This window comes from Haliotis rufescens, unplaced genomic scaffold, assembly GCF_023055435.1.
Source record: "Haliotis rufescens isolate VD_foot unplaced genomic scaffold, xgHalRufe1.0.p SCAF_8, whole genome shotgun sequence".
NCBI lineage: Eukaryota > Metazoa > Mollusca > Gastropoda > Lepetellida > Haliotidae > Haliotis > Haliotis rufescens.
Window position 1 is genome coordinate 30,782,855 of NW_025964372.1, and position 18,661 is coordinate 30,801,515.

At 39.7% G+C, this 18,661-nt stretch overlaps 2 protein-coding genes across 2 annotated transcripts in view; one reads left to right on the plus strand and one right to left on the minus strand.

The window, feature by feature from the left end:
* The window catches only part of LOC124145532 (TBC1 domain family member 13-like), a 56,720-nt gene that overhangs the window by 9,734 nt on the left and 28,325 nt on the right, over positions 1 to 18,661 (plus strand). The gene's annotated exons all lie outside the window — the stretch shown is intronic.
* Positions 1,803 to 17,567, minus strand: LOC124145531 (F-box/WD repeat-containing protein 5-like). The gene is made up of 7 exons (XM_046515315.2): positions 17,439 to 17,567; positions 8,753 to 9,136; positions 7,246 to 7,420; positions 6,098 to 6,237; positions 3,981 to 4,753; positions 3,009 to 3,221; positions 1,803 to 2,008 (listed from the first exon to the last, which is right to left on the minus strand). The coding sequence occupies exons 2-7, from the start codon at positions 9,119 to 9,121 to the stop codon at positions 1,807 to 1,809; spliced, it is 1,872 nt and encodes a 623-aa protein (XP_046371271.1). The 5' UTR covers positions 9,122 to 9,136; positions 17,439 to 17,567; the 3' UTR covers positions 1,803 to 1,806.

Sequence of the window (18,661 nt, forward strand, 5' to 3'; positions counted from 1 at the left end):
AGAACATTACTTTGAGAGATCACTTTAAAAGATATGTTTTCAAAATATTTTTGTGTTGAACACCGACAATAAATTTATCAATACCTTTTTCTTCTCAAGTCATTTAACAACATACCCTCCGACCAAAGCAGCACAGGGACATAATGATACAATGTGATGACTAAAGGATAGCACACTGTACGATACACAAGTACTGTCAATCTACACAGCAATTTTGTTGTTTCTGAATTCTTTAGTCATTATAATCTAAATCTGATATTTTGTATCTCACAACTTGTAGAAAATCTCTAAAACTTGAACAGTCTTGTTAAGGTTGATTGCAACTTACATGTAACTTGACTACTATGTTTACACCATACTGGCTATTTGATACTGAGATCAGACAAATGCTGACAGCACCTTTGTAGATGTCACAATCAACACATGTCATCTTCAGCCATCTTCCCGAGGCAAGTGAGTGAACTGACTATAAAAGTCCAGTTTCCACCCTTGCCTAACTAGGCTGGTATTATGGAGTAACATTTTGGCTGGAGTAACGAGTCTTTGCATAGTCCAATCAAAATCGCGCAACTAAATCTAAATCCTGTTCGTAAACTGTTATGCAGATTTTGGTCGATTGCAGGATTTGCAAAGCATGTGCACTGCCAACTTGTTGTCAACAGATATTTACCTAAACTTTTCATGTTTTTAATTAAGGTGCTCGCGTGATTTGATGCACTTTGCGATGTAAGACCCGTTTTATCACAATAAAGATCTTTATTATCGATCAGATCGTCTTGACTGGGCACCGCCATTTTGTTTGAAACAAATGCAAGTGATATGTTAGGTGGAATCTGATTTGTACATAGGAGAGCCATATTAAGGACATAACTCGTAATAGCTACTGGCGGCGCTATGATTGAGCCCAGGAATTCCAGCCTATTTCGGCAAGGGTGGAAACTGTACTTTTGTAGTCAGTTGAATCCCTTGCCTCAGGAAGATGTCTTCAACTTGAGGAACAAATTTAGTTGACACTACAAAATATTCACCAGTGAAATATATTGTCAGTAGAGACAGTGAGTGAGTTAGTTGGATTTAACACTGACTACAACAGTATTTCAGTTATATCACAGCATGTCAGCTTAAAGAGGAAGAAAAGCCCAAAGTGATGCCGGTCCAAGAAGTTTACCACTAGGGGAGCCAACAAGCACGGATGTGGTGCTGACAGACCAAGATGTTTGTTTGTTGTTTAATGCTGCACTCAACAATATTCCAGATATATGATGGCGGTCTGTACATAATCGAGTCTGGACCAGACAATCCAGTGACTGACACCATAAGCATCGATCCACGCAATTGGGTGACATGCATCACCCAAGTCAGTGAGTCTGACCACCCGATCCCGTAAGTCGCCTTACGACAAGCATAGTTGCCTTTTATGGCAAGCATGGGTAGCTGAAGACCTATTCAACCCTGAATCTTCACCTGTCGACAGACCAAGAACCGTACTCAGATCAAACCTTGCATTAAAATTCAAACCAAAGATGAATAGATGTCGACATTGCAAATGGGTTCCTCTCTGCGTAGTGAGACCAAAGGGGACAACAAGCCACTGGAAACTGAGGCTTGTCAATAATTGTGAATCAGTGTGAAACTAATTTACAAAGACATAGCAGTACATCAACAAGTGTGGAGTAAACTAATGCTCTCTGACAATAGCTCATTAAAACACCAAAAGGGGAGATAATCCAGACATACACATTGCAGGGATTATCTCCCCATGGTCTAATATTATAACAATAGAACGAAAATAAAATCAGTTCGACATCAGGACTTTGAGGATTTTATCTGTTTTTCTTGGTTTTTAGATCTCCATATCTTGATGGTGTTGTCGTCACTGACAGTGATAAGTACTTCTGAATCAACAGGGTTGAAAGCAACACAGTTGACAACGTCGCTGTGCGGAAAACGATGAAGGCAGATACCGTAGTGGCGATCCCAGATGTAGCCATGTTTGTCTTCAGCTCCACTGAAATAATATTCAAAGATCTCAAATTACCAAGGATGAAACTGACTTGATTTGTCTGACAATATATGAAATTTATCTCATCTATTTTGGGTGTCTGCAACAGATGATGATAAAAACATGCACATTTGTATAAAGTTGGTCATTAAAGAAATATACAATACATCTAACATTTCTAAATGACAACCAGTTTTCATGGCCCCTCCAATACAGCTGTGATAAATTTTGGCAACCCAGATTGATAATTAGGACATGGACCTCTACAAAATACTCCTCACTCTTCAGAGCAGACAAGTCATGATGGCCCCAAGAGTTTGGAAATCACATATCACTTATCACAGGAGTTTACTATCACAGCACATCACTGAATCATTTAAGCCTTTATGTTAACACAGTGGGAAAATCACCTTTCAAGAACTGTCATATTTAAATATTTTCTTACAACAAAGAATATATTGAGAAAATATTTAGAAAGTGGTCAAATTAACAAACGTTATATTTGGGATTACACTTTGCTAGTAAAGTACAGATTATCATACTTTTTTGGGTTGCGCCCTGTCCGGGATTTGAACCCACACTGCCAGAGTGAGGCACCTAATCGCCAATGATCTAACCCACTCAGCCACTGATACTTTCACAAACATAAAAGTCAGACAATTGGTAGTCTAGATCACATACTTTGTGTACCTTTCTGACAAGTGTAATTTGTCACGGCTCCCATGGCCGAACGCTATGAGGGGGTACAGGGGGCCCACTCATCTAAGGCGCCGCAATTCGGTGAGCAGAGCTACGTCCCTTGGGCACACAAAAAACCTATGATTGTGGATTCGAATCCAGGTTCGCCCCGATTATGTTTCTAGGTTTGTCAGCACCATACCAGCACACAAAAGTATGAGAATCACTACTTTACTAACAAAGCGTTATCCCAAATACAACATTTGTTATAGATCATGTTGAAGCACTGTTCACGTTTGTGCAGACCCTCTGAAAGGCTGAGACCTACCTGGCAACATACTCCTCACAGACATCGAGAAAGATAAAGAAACACTCGTCGTTGGGGGTGAAGGCTTTGTGAGACCTCAACATGGTGCCCACCTCCTTCATCTTACACAGGTCAATGACGTGGACGTCGATCTCCTGGGCTATCGGGGGTGGTTGTAGTGGGTTGCAGATCTCATAGCCCGGCGGCCACGGTCGACTGTTCACATACAGGTATCTACAACACGGTTGTCATGGTAACATCATGGTCACAAATATGTAGAGGATGAAGTATACACTCCAGGGAGCTGAGAATACAGTTGAATGCACACTGATTAACTTATCTGGATAATTTGTGCATGCCCCTCTGTTGGATTGAATCTTGCACTTAAGAAAGGTCATTTCATCATCATCAGAATCATCATCAACACCATGCCAAATCTAAAACATTTTTTTATTTGATCCTTACATATCCTGTTTTATGAATGCTATGGAGGCCTTCATAATAATAAATATCCCACATAAAAAAACGCTGAAGATTTTATTTGATATTTAACATAGCCCTGTTTTTATTAGTGCTATGGAGGCCACAACCACCACCATCATCATCATCACCATCATCATCAGAATCAGAATCAGAATCACCATAATCGGAATCATTATCATCACCATCCCACATAAAAAAACATTTTTTTATTTGATATTTAACATACCCTGTTTTAATGTCTGCTATGGAGGCCACCATCATTATCATAATAACTATACCACATTAAAATTGCTGAAGATTTTATTTGACATTTAACAAACCCTGTTTTGATGGAGTCCACTTTCAAGTTTGTTTAAAGACCATACTGTACCCTGCTTACAGCAGACAGAGTTATAACATACCACAGAGCTTAAAATGTCCCTGGATATGTTGAAAGGAGACGATATTCTGGGAGATTAATTTTAAGGATAAAAGACAAAAACATGTTTATGAAGTTGTCTCTCCACCCACCTGTGATCAGGAGACAGACTCATGCCGATTATGTGTCCATCCATATCGAATATTTCATCCACGCTGTCATACGGACGATCCACTCCATGGTTGTTTTCGTCAACATCAGGCAAGAGGAAGCGCACACCACCATCCCCGCACTGAGACTGTCCAACAGTGCTGTCTCCTTTCAACGAATCAATCCTCTTGATGCCGATCTGGTGCGGAGTGTACGTCAGGGAACCCATGGTGAATATAAGGAGTTTATCACACTGTTCACTCACTTTCTGTTTGATGGTATTGTGCTTTTCAGAGGTATTGTTGGTTGGAAGACGACAGTTGTCGGGGAAACCGTAAAACTGGTTGTTTGGCTGAGGAGACATGTCGTCATCGCTGTCGCAGCAGGCACATGGAAGCGCCGCCTCGATCTCCACCTGGCGCAGAGAACACTCCATGGAGTGATTCATCACCTCCTCCGCTTCCCAATACTCAGGCCTGTAGATTATCCGGCCATTTATCTGATTGCCTATGTCTTGTCGGCTTCCTGTTTGTGAAGTCACAGAATGTACAGAGTTTTCCATCACTTTGACACACGTCTGACTTTCACCATTCATGTCTGCCTTCCCCCACACAGTCTCCTGGGCAGGTTTCTCTGCATTCACTGCCATGTCGAGTTTGGAGTCAGTGAGATTTTTGGATATCATGATTGTCCGAATGGAGCTTGCGTTTGTGTTTAGGAAGCGGAACAATCTCATCACAACCGACTCACGTTCCGATTCAATAGACTGGGATGCCTGTAAGATAAACACACATGCCAGTTGGACAGTTTCGCCAAGAAGGGTCGGCATGGTGTTACCATGGTTACGGAGCACAAACATATTCCTTCCTATAAGCATACAAATTGTGATCGGTCATACTGCAAGTCCTGCATGTAGCTAATATTTGTACTCTGGTATATATTAAATTCAAAGTTCAGGGGTGTTAAGGGTTGATTTTCTTCAATCTAACATTGAAATCCTCCTTTATTAATGGACTAAAGAGTAGAGCATGTGCAGTGATATGAATTCAGATCATTCATGGACATCAACTGACAGTGGCCACATGTTGCCAGCCTCGGATTCCCAAAATTATACCTGACTTGGTGAGGTGAGGCAGGTGACATCGCGCTCAAGATTATTGCACATTAATAGCGACACATTGGTGTGTGTGTGTGTCTGTCTGTTTGTGTGTCTGTCGGTCTGTCTGTGTGCATTTGTAGTAGTCTGGCCTAATGCTGATTTTATAGTTTATGCCGTAGTATAACTCTTCAGAATACTGACTCTAAGCCAACCAGTCCTTGTTTTAGCCCCTTAATGCTGAGTGCCAGACAGTGTAACAACAAGTACCATATTTTAGCGTTCTTGGGTATGACAAGGCCAGGGATCAAACCCCTGACCTTCCCCGTTCCGGGCAGACACTCTATCCACTAGACCAAGGAGGTCCCATGGACCAGATAGATCTCATATGTAACCATTTTCATACACCTTGTAAAGGTTGAGATTTTTTCAACACTAGACAAAATGTAAGTCTAAAATAATTGTTTTCTGAATGTAGTTTAACAATTGCACGTCTGACTTGATTTTTATGAAAACTAATTTATCAACCCTACATGGTTTTCATATGAGTCCTGTCGACTAACAACATTTTTCAGCTTGTTAGGAGACAAAGCAGAAGCTCGTTTCAAGTATTTATTAATGGCATAAAATCATTAAAAATACGTACTGTATTCGACATAATAAGTGCCCAGGGCGCTCTCAAAATTAGAAATAGGGGGCTCTTATTAGAATATTATTTTGGTGGAAAAAAACAGAGTTGAAAGATATATTTCGTGGTTTATGCTGACAGCCTGAAATGTTTATATACGACAGATATATTTTTCCAGAATTTAATTGTCCATAATTAAGGGTGCATATAACACACGAGTGCGTATTATACGCGAATAAATAAGTTTTATGTACATTGACCAATTGGAAGGGGTGCTAATGGGGATTGTTCACTAGCCAATATATCAGCAAATATCGCAGTGGTGCTTATGAGAGAGGGGGCGCTTATTATGTCAAATACAGTATTTAGTTTACAACTACTATGACAGGCCTAACCTTATTGAGCCACAGAGCTGAACATGAGTTGAGTTGCCGCGTCCAGTGCAGGTTCCCCGACAACAAGTGTGTGTCATCGTACCACGTCCCAAACACGTCATATGGTTTGTTTATCACACGACACTGTAGTTCAAAGTTTTCTGAAAGAGCAATCAAAAAGTAATGAGTGATTATATCCATACAAATATGGCTTAATTCCCATTACCTTAGTGTCAGTTCTAAGTTCTTAGTGCCTTGTTCTACAACATGAACATATGGTTTCACAAACTGTCAATTTTACATCAAATTTAATATTTAATGCTTATATATTCTGTCTTTCATATTGCATTTAATCCCTTTTTTTAAACAAGAGGTAGAAACTTTGCTTGGGAACAAAACTATTTGCAGCTTGAAACACCAAGACCAAAATGTAATAGGTGAGACAGGACTAGTAAAAATGTTAGAAATATTTTTTATGAGAATATTAATAGAAGATATTTTAGCAAATAAGGTCATTTTTTTATCTAAATATGGTAATTCTTATTTAAAATGAGAGAAAAACAAAGAAGATTGACATTTATCGTACTTGTTCTCATATCTATCAAAGTTTTAAGTAAATACAAAGATGTTGAAGACAATATTCGTTAACATGCTGAATATGCCAATGGCTTCAGGTTAGGCTTAAAAAAATGAAAGAAGTGGTTCTCAGGCAATGACTTAAAACATAGTGTGGGCAGGTGGTGGTTTTGTTTGTTTGTTTGTATGTAACCAAAAAAACAGTGTACCATCAACCTGGGAAAGCGCCTCCTTACTTAAACAAGCATACAAACTCCTATCGGTGCCATTACTGTAACACAAGATGCACAGTAAAGCAGTGCACATGTAAAGGGAAGTAACTGTGCGCTATATTGGATCGCATTGTTTTTAAGTATAAAGATTTTTATTTATTATTTTTATAATGGAAATAAAAACGAAACATGCGGCTGACTTAATGATGATGTGGGTGGTGCCTGAGAGCCAAGATTTTTTTTTTAAGCCTTATAATACTTTCTAGGCCAAGTAAAATATTTTTTTGTAGAACATTAACATGGTTAATTGGTAACTAAGTTTGTCAATAATTTAACCAGGTTTGTCACCATAGCAACTGATTATTCACTGCTGAGTCTTACGTGTCAAGCTGAAGACGGCAATCTCCCCCGATGTGCTCATGTTACCAAAGTGTACCCCAGACACAAGGAGGAGAGTGTCGGACTCGTTAAAGTTGGAGAACTGCGTGTACTTCCAGGTGAATTCCTTCATGTCGTGTTCAAACTTGAGAGTCGCTGGGTAACTGGACGTCCACACCTTAAACAGAATCAGTTTTAGAGTCCACGCTAATCTTAATTTTCAGAGGGTGGTCAGGTAGCCTAATGGAGCAAGTGTTGACAGGTCTGGGGGAAGTCCCGGTTGTGTTCCTTACAGGGGATCATGTGTGAATCATCTACTGGTGTCTACTGCTGTTATAATGATATCATTGGAATAATGCTAAAATCAGCGTAAAAATGTCATATGTTCAGATAACAAAACTGAAAGGGTTCAGTACACTGCGACATCAGTATCAAACTTAATGATACGATACTCAGTAAGCTTCCTCATCATCATCGATTTGAATCAATCCATAAAATATTAGAATTTTCTTCAGTTCAGATGGCTTACAGACCATGTTGACTGATCATTGACTGATCATTGAACATGTTGACCCAGAGCTCCAGATAACTTTTTGAGCAATTGAGTTTTTACTCCAGGGTTTCCATTCTAATTGGGTTATTACATTTTTCATTGGGTAACCAATACTTTTTCACTCATCTATTCATCACTCTATTGGGTTTTACCCCAAATTAGTGAACATTTTGAGATTTAAAAAAATGAAAAAATGCTTTAGATCTATATAACTGTTCTAAATATATAGGCTTGACTCGGAAAGTAAATTAACTTGTAATTGTGTTTTGGAAATAAGCTCCTTTGTATGCATGCTGGAAAAGCTTTATTGGGTATTTACGGGTGTTGTTCTTATACATTTGAGTTTTTCATTTAATGTATGCATTTCTGTACGCAAGTTAATTGAAAGTTATTTGACGCAAATACGCTGCTTATCTGTAGCTCTGTTGACTATCAGTTCGGGTGGGTCACTCGTGTTGACGGAAGCTTACAGTGGCTCAGTAAGCCAATTTTGAAGTTTTCAAACAAGTTGATGCCAGACAAGCAGACCACCATTGGATAATGGATGTGTGGATGTTGCAGTTATTTATTCAGAATCAGAATACAGAATGATGTGACGTCTCATTCCATATCAACATGTGGATGACAGACTGAAAGAATGAACGAATGAAAAGTAGTATCGGCAACCAATGAAAAGCTGAGTTATTTATAAAAAGACTGTAATTCCCAAGAGCTTTACAGAAGATTTAATACCCTCTACCCAACTTTCCATATTGGTAAGAAATTATGATAAATACCCTGGATCCATATGCTTTCAGTTTTGGATGATAAATTGGGATTCAAACCAAACAACAGTAGATCCTGGAACACTCAAGGTAAAGAACTCTGCTTAGTTAAGTCTTGCTCTAATTGTTATTTAGGTAAACAGGGACAAAGCCCAGATACTATAAATCTGAAAACAACAACGATCACTGATACCTTGACAGTTCCGTCTTTGGAGCATGTTGCAAACAGCTGACCATTATGCGAGAAGCTAACGTGTAACACTTGGTCCTTATGCTTTCCTATGTTTTCACTCTCTAACACTGGGGTGTAGTAATACAGGCGCTTGAACTCCTGCCTCCAAGAGTGTTTCCCTGGCGCCATGGGAACAGATGGCGCTATGTGCCAGTGATGGTAGAAGAGCCCCTTCCATAGCAGGTCATCTAGCGAGACCTGGAACCAGCGCTGGCACGTGTAGGACGCCCTAGCTAGGTCTGCCACAGGCAGGTTGGAGAAGATTTTGAGCAGTAGGTCATCGGGCAGATGCTGGAAACCATAGTAGCAGATCACCTGATCTTCTGCCATCGACAAGTCACAGCTCTGAAAAGACAATATAGTTTAAATGTAGATATGTAACACTAATTGAGTGAATGTTGTTCAACACCCAGTGTTCCCATTTACCGGAAATTACCAGTTTTTTACCAGTAAAATTAGGCTTGGACTGGTTATTCATGTGACTGTCAGTCCCTGTGTAATGGCAAATAAAGTACCTTATAAATCTTTGTTGTTGAACAAAACATCAGTGATATTCATATACGAATATTTTTAGAAAAAAGTAAGCTTGTCTGTTACCAACAGGGTTTCCCCTTGTTTCTTTTTAGTGCAAGGGAATAATATTTCACTTTGCTTCAAGCTTAAATATATATTGGAAGTAACTTTGTCTCAAACTTTCAATAAAAAAGAGAAAATTGTGAACTTTGTGTGAATGATGTGTAGATCAGTTACTTCAGAGGTGAACTGAACAAGGTGTTGAAAGAACTAAAAGCAGGTATTTTTGTACGTTTTTTAATTGTATAAAGTTGGGACTGACAATAACTAGGAGGGGACTAGTAATTATTAGAGTTGCCAGTCCACCAGAACTGTCAGTTTCAAAAGTCGGCGGGAACACCGAACATTCTGAAATATTTCAGTTTTAATATGGCTGCCTGTAAACAATTGTTTGTTTTTGAGACAGTGGTTGATTGAACAACTAGTATAAATAACTAGTTTATAATGCACCAAATTCCATTTACCAAGTCTTTGCTCATGGTGCCACATTATCGTTACCCTCGTAAAATATCAGATTCTCATCTCCCTGGGGAGTATACAACCCATGCTGCCTGCGAGGCATACTACCTGGTACCCATTCACTACTGCGTGAACAGAGGCATACTTTACACAAAGTCACTTGCCAAAGGAGAAACCACATGTGGTTCAGCCTGGGGCAGGTCCTAACCCCCCAAAACTCTCAAGAGTCAAACCGCCAAATACAGTCACTCATCCAAATATTCTCCGCTACCAATGTTGCATACCTTCACCTGATTTGTGATCTGTGACCAGGACCACATGCTGACATCACATGCCATATCTGCCTGAAATCCTACAGCTGTGTGTACAGGTGTGTGGGAGTGGGTTAATTCAATTAAAGTGAGTCAATAACGTAACTAAGGTTGAATGTAAAATGGTCCAACATTGAATTTTAAAATACTTTTTTTCAAATGGCACAGACAGTCTGTTAAAACACTTTTCAGTGTACAAGCCTGAATGATGTCACAATGGTCTCCAAAGCATTGTGACAATGATTTGTTTGTTTTGTTTGTTTGTTGTTTAACGCGGCACTCAGCAATATTCCAGCTATATGACGGCGGTCTGTAAAATAATCAAGTCTGGACAAGACAATCCAGTGATGGATATCATGAGCATCGATCCACGCAATTGAGATCGATGACATGCATCAACCAAGTCAGTGAGCCTGACCACCCGATCCCGTTAGTCGCCTCTTACGACAAGCATAGTCACCTTTTACGGCAAGCATGGGTTGCTGAAGACCTATTCTACCCCGGAATCTTCACGGGTCTTGTGACAATGTAGATATCGCTTGAAATGTACTACAAATGTAGTACAAGCTCCTCTAACTTGACCATAAGAAATTTCAGACAAGTTGAGCAAGATGAAGACTGCATAGAGGAGTTCTTAACCAACCATTTATCATAATTAAATCAAACTGTAAACGTGTATTGGTTGGGCAATTTTTAAGTTTATGTGTTGCTTGGGAACCATAGTTACATCATTGTTCCTATACAGGGAAGGACGTATTCCTGTACCTGTAGCTACCTCAATAACAGAGTCATCAGCATGACCATCACTTCCAGTCTAACGACCTTGACCTTCAGTCTCAGCCATAAACCGTCTAGAGCTCATGTATATAAAGTTTCATCAAATTCCAATCACAAATGCTCCATATTGTAAATAAGATAAGTTTCCTGTTTAATCTGCCTACCCATTATCAGAAATGATTCATTTTCAACTGGTAGTTATCACTGGTCATAAAATACTATCAAACTAGTAATAATATAAGTTATAATATAAGCAGGATCACGAGGGGTACATGGGGATTTATGTGTCCTGAGTTAGGTTTTATACCACGAGCCGGAGGCAGGCTGTCCCACATGGACACGTAATATAAAACCTAACTCGGGATGCATAAAACCCCATGTACCCCTCATGATCAAGCTTCAACAAATTTATCTTACTGACATGTTTTAATGTGACACTGTAAAAGAATTAACACAAATTCAAAATTGAGATTGGCTTGAGGTTGAGGTTAGCTTGTGCTATGTCACATGACTTCCATTAACTTGCTTTGAAGCGGGGTATAAGGGATTTATTCTGTCTCTCAGAAATTCATGCCCAGCCTGTATTGCTTGTATCAATCGTCTTGAAATCATATAAATCAAACTAGTAGTATGTAACAACCCAACTTAACGAGCCTGATCACCGATCTATAAAGTCGTATGTTGCAATCAGCATTGGTTGCTGGGGACCAATTCTACCCAGAATCCCAATGGAGCATATAAAAAGATAAACCACTGAGAGTACTTTACACTTAATTTTGCAAAGACAATAAGTTTCCTTGAAATGAAAGTCATTATCTACAATATCAAGGAGGAAACAGTTTTGTACAACACAGTCATGAAGGACACAGAGAACAATCATTCACTTCAAGCAGGAAGTCAGCTGTCAGTGACAACATCAACACCATCAAAGCGGTTGTACATGCTGCTCTCCTATTAAAACGAAGCCTTGAAGATGGACACTATACTCAGTAAGCAGCTGTCATACTTTCTGAGACCAGTGTTCATTGCCTCTGCTGTTTATACTGTATTATAATTGCTTCATAAAAGGATAAGAATCTTCACCAAGGCACTGCCCACGACTCATGTTGTTTGTCTTGTTTGTTGTTAAGCACCTAAACTCAGCAATTTTCCAACTATATGACGTGATTCTGAAAATAATCGAGTCTGGACCAGACAATCCACTGATTGATGTCATAAGCATCGATCCACGATGAAAGCATCAACCAAGTCAGCGAGGCTGACCACCCGTTCCTGTTAGTCGCTTCTTACGACAAGCATGGGTTGCTGAAGACTTATTCTAACCCGCATCTTCACGGATCCCACAACTAAGATGATTAATAGAGAACTTGACATCCATACTCCATCTACACTTGTCCAAATCTTTAAACTAAGATATTTTACTACGATACATTATTTCTCTGCTAAAGATATGAGGACACGTCCATAGGAGGTTGCATCAGGTGAGTCAGTGAGTTTGTTGTTTAATGCTGCACTCAGCAATATTCCAGCTATATGACGGCGGTCTGTAAATAATCAAGTCTGGACCAGGCAATCCAGTGATTGACATCATGAGCATCGATCCACGCAATTGGGATACGATGACATGCATCAACCAAGTCAGTGAGCCTGACCACCCGATCCCCTTAGTCGCCTCTTACGACAAGCATAGTCATCTTTTACGGCAAGCATGGGTTGCTGAAGATTGATTCTACCCCAGAATCTTCACGGGTGGGTTGCATCAGGTGAACACTCACCGAACATAGACTGCCAAATCTAAATGAAGGATAAATGGGTCCTCATGGTTCTGGAGACAATCAGATGTCAGCTTTGCAAACCATTTCAGCTAAATTTCTTTCCCATCTCAATCATAACAAAAGAAAACAGCCACAGAATACAAATATACCCTTGATAGCTAGGACACCCTATTGGTCAGTGGTGTTCAAATACCAAAATTTCCTACTTTCCCAAGGACAAGCAAACTTACAAATTCTTCTCGCCCATCCTAATTTCTAATTTCCAATATGCACAGCTTAAGCTGAGAAAAGAGGAAAACTTTGAAAAACATAACTTTATCAACTGATGTTGGGTTTAAAGCCGATTTTAACAGTATTCCAGTTATATCATGACGTTTCAGCTTAATGTGGGAGGAAAGCCCGAAGTGATGCAGTTCTTACACGTTTACCACTTCGGTGAAACCCACGAGCATGGGTATGGTGCTGACAAACCGGGTGCTGACATAATCGGGCGAACGGGGATTCAAACCCACAATCATAGGTTTCTCGCTTGCCCAAGGGACGCAACTCTGCACAGCAAATCGCGGCGCCTTAGACGACTGGGTCACCCGTGCCCCCTCTTTTGGTATGACGAGGACAGGGATCTAACAATGGCCCTTCTGCTCTACTCTACCACTAGACCACAGAGGCAGTCCCATTTCCGGTAAGGACCCCTTGAAATTTGCCCCCTGTACACAAAATAAATATGACTTGTATTTAATCTGCAGGTGACAAACACATGGTGCATCTTCAACATTCTAAAATTAAACCCTCCAACTTTCATACTTGCCCCGGGGCAAATACAGGATATGATTTCACCTGCACCAGGTGCAACCAAGTGAAATAATCAGGATGCACCACCAAAATATTGGCTGTACCATTTTATCATAAATTGAAACACTGTATTTTCAGTTATTTTGAATATTAAATAAATTCAAAGAGAAAATAACTTGAGAATGTGTGCCAATATTGTATTTTGAGGAAATCTGTACCTGGCTTTTCACATCTTGATATCCAGTAAACAACCTTAAACAGAAGTTTCAAAGTGTCTATTTGTTGTGATTGTAACCTCATGGGTGACTGTTCAAGGAGTAATTGTGAAGAATTAGTTCTGCAAGTCCACTGCATTCAGAGCTCCTGTGTATTTCACTATTTTCATGAAGTTTTGTTTCCTGGATTCTAAAAGATTTGCAAGCAGTTCTAAAACAATTCAGTTTTCCACTTTCATCTTATATAACAGCTTAAATGTTACCTGCACTGTGTGCAGCCTGGATATAAAAGTTACCTGTACTTGCAATGTTTACCTGCACTGGTCCAGCTTGGATATAGTGAAATCGATCCCAGAGCTAAATTATATTTTCCAATGTATGGGTTCATAACCAAGTTCACCTGATGCTACCTCCCATGTGAGGTGTTGCCAGATCTTCACACAGATACCTTATATGTTGGGAGTATAGTGTTGGGTAATGATCTGATTGTTATGAGAGTGAGTGAGTTGGGTTTAACACTGCTTTTAACAGTATTCCAGTTATATCACAGCGTGTCAGCTTAATGTGGGAGGAAAGCCCAAAGTGATACAGGTCTCAGATCTTTACCACTTTTGTGAAACCCACGAGAACGGGTATGGTGCTGACTATCCTAGAAACATAATCGGGGCGAACAGTGATTTGTACCCCATAGGTTTCTGGTGTGCTCAAGGGACTCAACTCAGCACAGCGAATCACGGCGCCTTAGACGACTGGGCCACCCGTGCCCCCGATTGTAATGAGAACAGATATGGTGATAGGATATACAAAAACTCATTTGTGATACATATTCACAGCATATTCATGATTTTCAAAACAATTACTGAATCTGAACTTCCAACATGTCCAAGTGACAAAGTACACCCATCATTTTCAGAAAAGCTGGATCTGCACTTGATGGCCACAGTTGTATTTCCTAATGTAATGGATCTTAACTTAATGCCTAAGTAATATCACAACTAATGACAATATAAGTGTTTTATTTAAACTTATGCATAGCTTAATCTTAATCCATATTAGGCTACAATGTGTTATGTCACAAGGGATCCTGTAAGCATGGACTGTGGCATAGAGGTTCAGCTTGTTCAGGCGAGCTAAAACAGAATTGTAAAATACTCTGTTCTGACCATGTGACAGTATGTTATCTGAGCTGTTTGTTTGTTTGTTGTTTAACGCCGCACTCAGCAATATTCCAGCTATATGACAGCAGTCTATAAGTAATCGAGTCTGTACCAGACAATCCAGTGATTGACATCATGAGCATCAATCCATGCAATTGGTATCGATGACATGCATCAACCAAGTCAGCGAGCCTGACCACCCGCCTGACCGTTAGTCGCCTCTTACAACAAGCATAGTCGCCTTTAATGGCAAGCATATCTTCACGGGCCGTTATCTGAACTGATTAAAATGCAGTAACTCGTCTTCATTAGGAACCCACCACTTAATATTCTATTGGGGGCACCTGGAATTTGTGTTTGAGTACAGGATTTATTTTTGGTCACTGCTCTAAATATGCATTTTTAAAGTGTTAATTGAGAAACTGAGCAATTTGATTTCTTCTCACATTCTTTTCAGGACATCAGGCATGTTCGGCAAATCATTTTAAGTTTGGAGTAAAACTCGAGGACAAATATTTTTTTCCGGAACAAACTTTAAAAAACAAAAAACAGTCCCTGACTCCTAACCCGAATATCAAATGGGCAGTCCCACAGGACAAACAATGCGTGATGCATGCGTTGGAGACACATGTAACGTTTGTTAATTATTATTTTCATACTCGTACATACTCTCGATGTACTGTTCTTCATAGGAGGTGACTACGTGGAGTCGATGGCTTGCAATTTTACTTATTCAAGTAGATTTACAGATAAGAAGCACCATGTGCCAGGTCAGCATATAGGGCTAGAAGTTGTTGTGTTGGTGCCAAGGAGCACCTAGCCAAACCCTAGCTAGGCTCAGGGTAAGACCTACTTGATTTTCATCTCTGGACCAAGGCTTAGATATCAAAGGTTACCTGACATGAATTAAGTCATAAATATAAACAACAGCAATTTATCAGTGACATAGTTGCACAGCTCGTTCAGGATGGCGGACAGACAATGTACAATACAAAGGGGATTAACAATGGGAATTAGCACCTTAAAGTAATGGCAATTAAGTGATTCTAGACATATACATGTCACTACTACAGGGTAATTAGCCCTAAGAACTAAATGTTCATTCAGAAAAAGGTTGTCCCAAATTGGTCGCTATGACAGGCCTCTTCACACTAAATATGTTTGAACTCGAGTACTTTGCATATCTAGTGGACCCGTTAACATGGTGAAGATCCGGGGTAGAATAGGTCTTCAACAACCCATACTTGCCGTAAAAGGTGACTATGCTTGTCGTAAGAGGCGACTAACGGGATCAGGACTTGCTGACTTGGTTGATGCATGTCATCGTATCCCAATTGTGTGGATCTATGCTCATGATGTCAATCACTGGATTGTCTGGTCCAGACTCGATGATTTACAGACCACCGTCATATAGCTGGAATATTGCTGAGTGCGGCGTTAAACAACAAACTCACTGACTCACCTGATGCAACCTCCTATGGACGTGTCCTCATATCAAATAATAACAAACAAGCATACCTATTGATGACGGAATATGACTCCTTCACACGAGTTGAGTTTTTACGTAAGGGATTTAATTGTGGAATTTAAAACTGTATCAGCAGATTAGAGGTATTTCAACACTGCATGCAATTCAAAATATTGTCACCCTTTCTCTCATTATCAGTCATTTCAAGTCACTATTGCAATGAAAAATGTTAGTCTTATTTATAATAACTTTAATATGGACATTATTTATCATAATTGGGGAAATTTGCTTAAACTGTAAATGTAATTGTCAGTCTGCTCTTGGTGTGGGACCAAAAGAATTGGCCTCTGCAGAATGCCTAAACAAATCCCTGATTGTATGGTGTATTATGACCACAGTATTCATATTGCCATAAAATAAAATGTGTTTCCTGTTACAAATGACAAATGACAGGTTAATGATGACATAGAAAAAAGGTTTTCATCATGTTTATGGGCTTCTGCATTTCCTTGAACATGTTGAAGGGGGAAGTATTTATTTAAATCAATCAGTATCTATGAATGAAGATCTATATCTCAGCCAGAAAAAAGACTGATTAAAAATGTATTTGTAGGCTATTTGTATTGATGTTTGTTAGCGGTGTTAAAAGGCCACTTAACAATCATAATTTGAGTAATTTCTTACATTTGTTCCACTGGAACAACACAAATAAGGAAGGGAATAACGTGAACAGGCGAACCATTATTATCTTGGTATACATCCGTTGACTGTAATAACACCACTCAATATATACCTTCCTTTATCGTTTGGTTGAAATGACATAACTGACGTCAGCTGAAAACCAACTCCAGGTTCACAAAGCTGTCAATGGAGAACGTTAATTACTCTGATCCTGGTGTTGGTTGGTGTGGTTTTAGAAAAAGGACAATGAATAGATAAAAATATGATGCTCTCTAAGAATCGACCGAAGAGAAATAATTTTCAAGTCTATGATTAAATGAAATTTCAGAAGGAAACGAAAACCTCTACACCATCGAGCAAATGTCAATGTTAGTAACAAGAAGTATGTACACTATAGTGCAGGAAATTGACACACTCATAATTATACAAAAATGCATACCTTTAGAAAATACAAACATAAATCCTCATAGGCACGACAGAAAGGACAGTAGTTGTCAAATTCGCACGTCACAGACTCTCGTTTACCCTAAACAACATTGCAACATGCCATTTTGCCATTGGAATTCTGGGAGCTTGTTTTGCTTCTAAAATTAGAAACATAATGCGGGCGACACTATCAACTCCTAACAGGGTCGTGAGCACAGCGGCGACTCTACTATATTAACCACAGTTTCATAACCGCAACGGTTTAGCATTGTGGCACAAGAAAAGCGCGTATGATCCATAAGTTTATCAATGTTACCAAAGTCAGAAATACTGACACGGTAAATAAATATTCAGTGTTTGCCTCAAATGTGCAAAGACGTATATATATATATTTATATATGTCTTTCATATATTTGACATGCTCTTTTGATAAAACCTTCAGATTATTTTACTGTTGACCGTTTCTACGTTTTAATGTGAAAAACATGTCAGAATCAGACAGTATTGTTGGTACCTTTTTATTAAATGTAAATTTCACACGAATGTGATTGATATTTCAATGAACAGTGTGCCGCCTGTACAGCGAAAGTGGGGATTTTATATCGCTTTTAATAATATTACGCCAATCTCTTTAAAATCAGATCTTTTACTGCGATATGATACCTCTCTGCGTGATGAGTTGTAGTTATAAGTGTTTTAGGAGTCACTTCCCGAGGCAAGGGCGAAAAGTCCTGTTTCCACTGTGGAAATTGGACTTAAATGGCCAGTTAACATCCTTGCCTCGGGAAGGTGTGAAGAGGTCGCCTTCTGTCTCAGCAATTTCGACTGACCTGTTCCTCTTTGGCACTCATGGTGAGGTGAAATTTGGTTTAACGTCGCGTCCAAGATTATTGCACTTATTTAGCGACGTGCATGCACGTGTGTGTGTGTGTGTGTGTGGCTGCTTGTACTAGTCCGGACTGATGCCGATTTATAGTGCCCACTGAGATACCATGCCGCAGTTTAACATGAATACCCCACTCAGACACAGTATACTGACTCCGAGCCGACCAGTCCTTGTTTAAGCCCCTTAATGCCGAGCGCCAGACAGGGTAACAACAAGTACCATCTTTTAACGTCTTTTGGTATGACGCGGTAGGGGATCGAACCCCGGACCTTCCGCTCTCCGGGCGGACGCTCTACCACTAGACCACGGAGGCGGTCTTTGGCACTCATGAGTGTGAGTAGGGTACACAT

Coding starts and splice junctions, on each gene's coding strand:
- LOC124145531 (XM_046515315.2), bottom strand. CDS start 9,121: ATGGCAGAAGATCAGGTGATCTGCTACTATGGTTTCCAGCATCTGCCC. Junction 6,238..7,245: donor TGCCGTCTTCAGCTTGACAC/GTAAGACTCAGC, acceptor TTGCTCTTTCAG/AAAACTTTGAACTACAGTGT. Junction 2,009..3,008: donor TGTGAGGAGTATGTTGCCAG/GTAGGTCTCAGC, acceptor ATATTATTTCAG/TGGAGCTGAAGACAAACATG.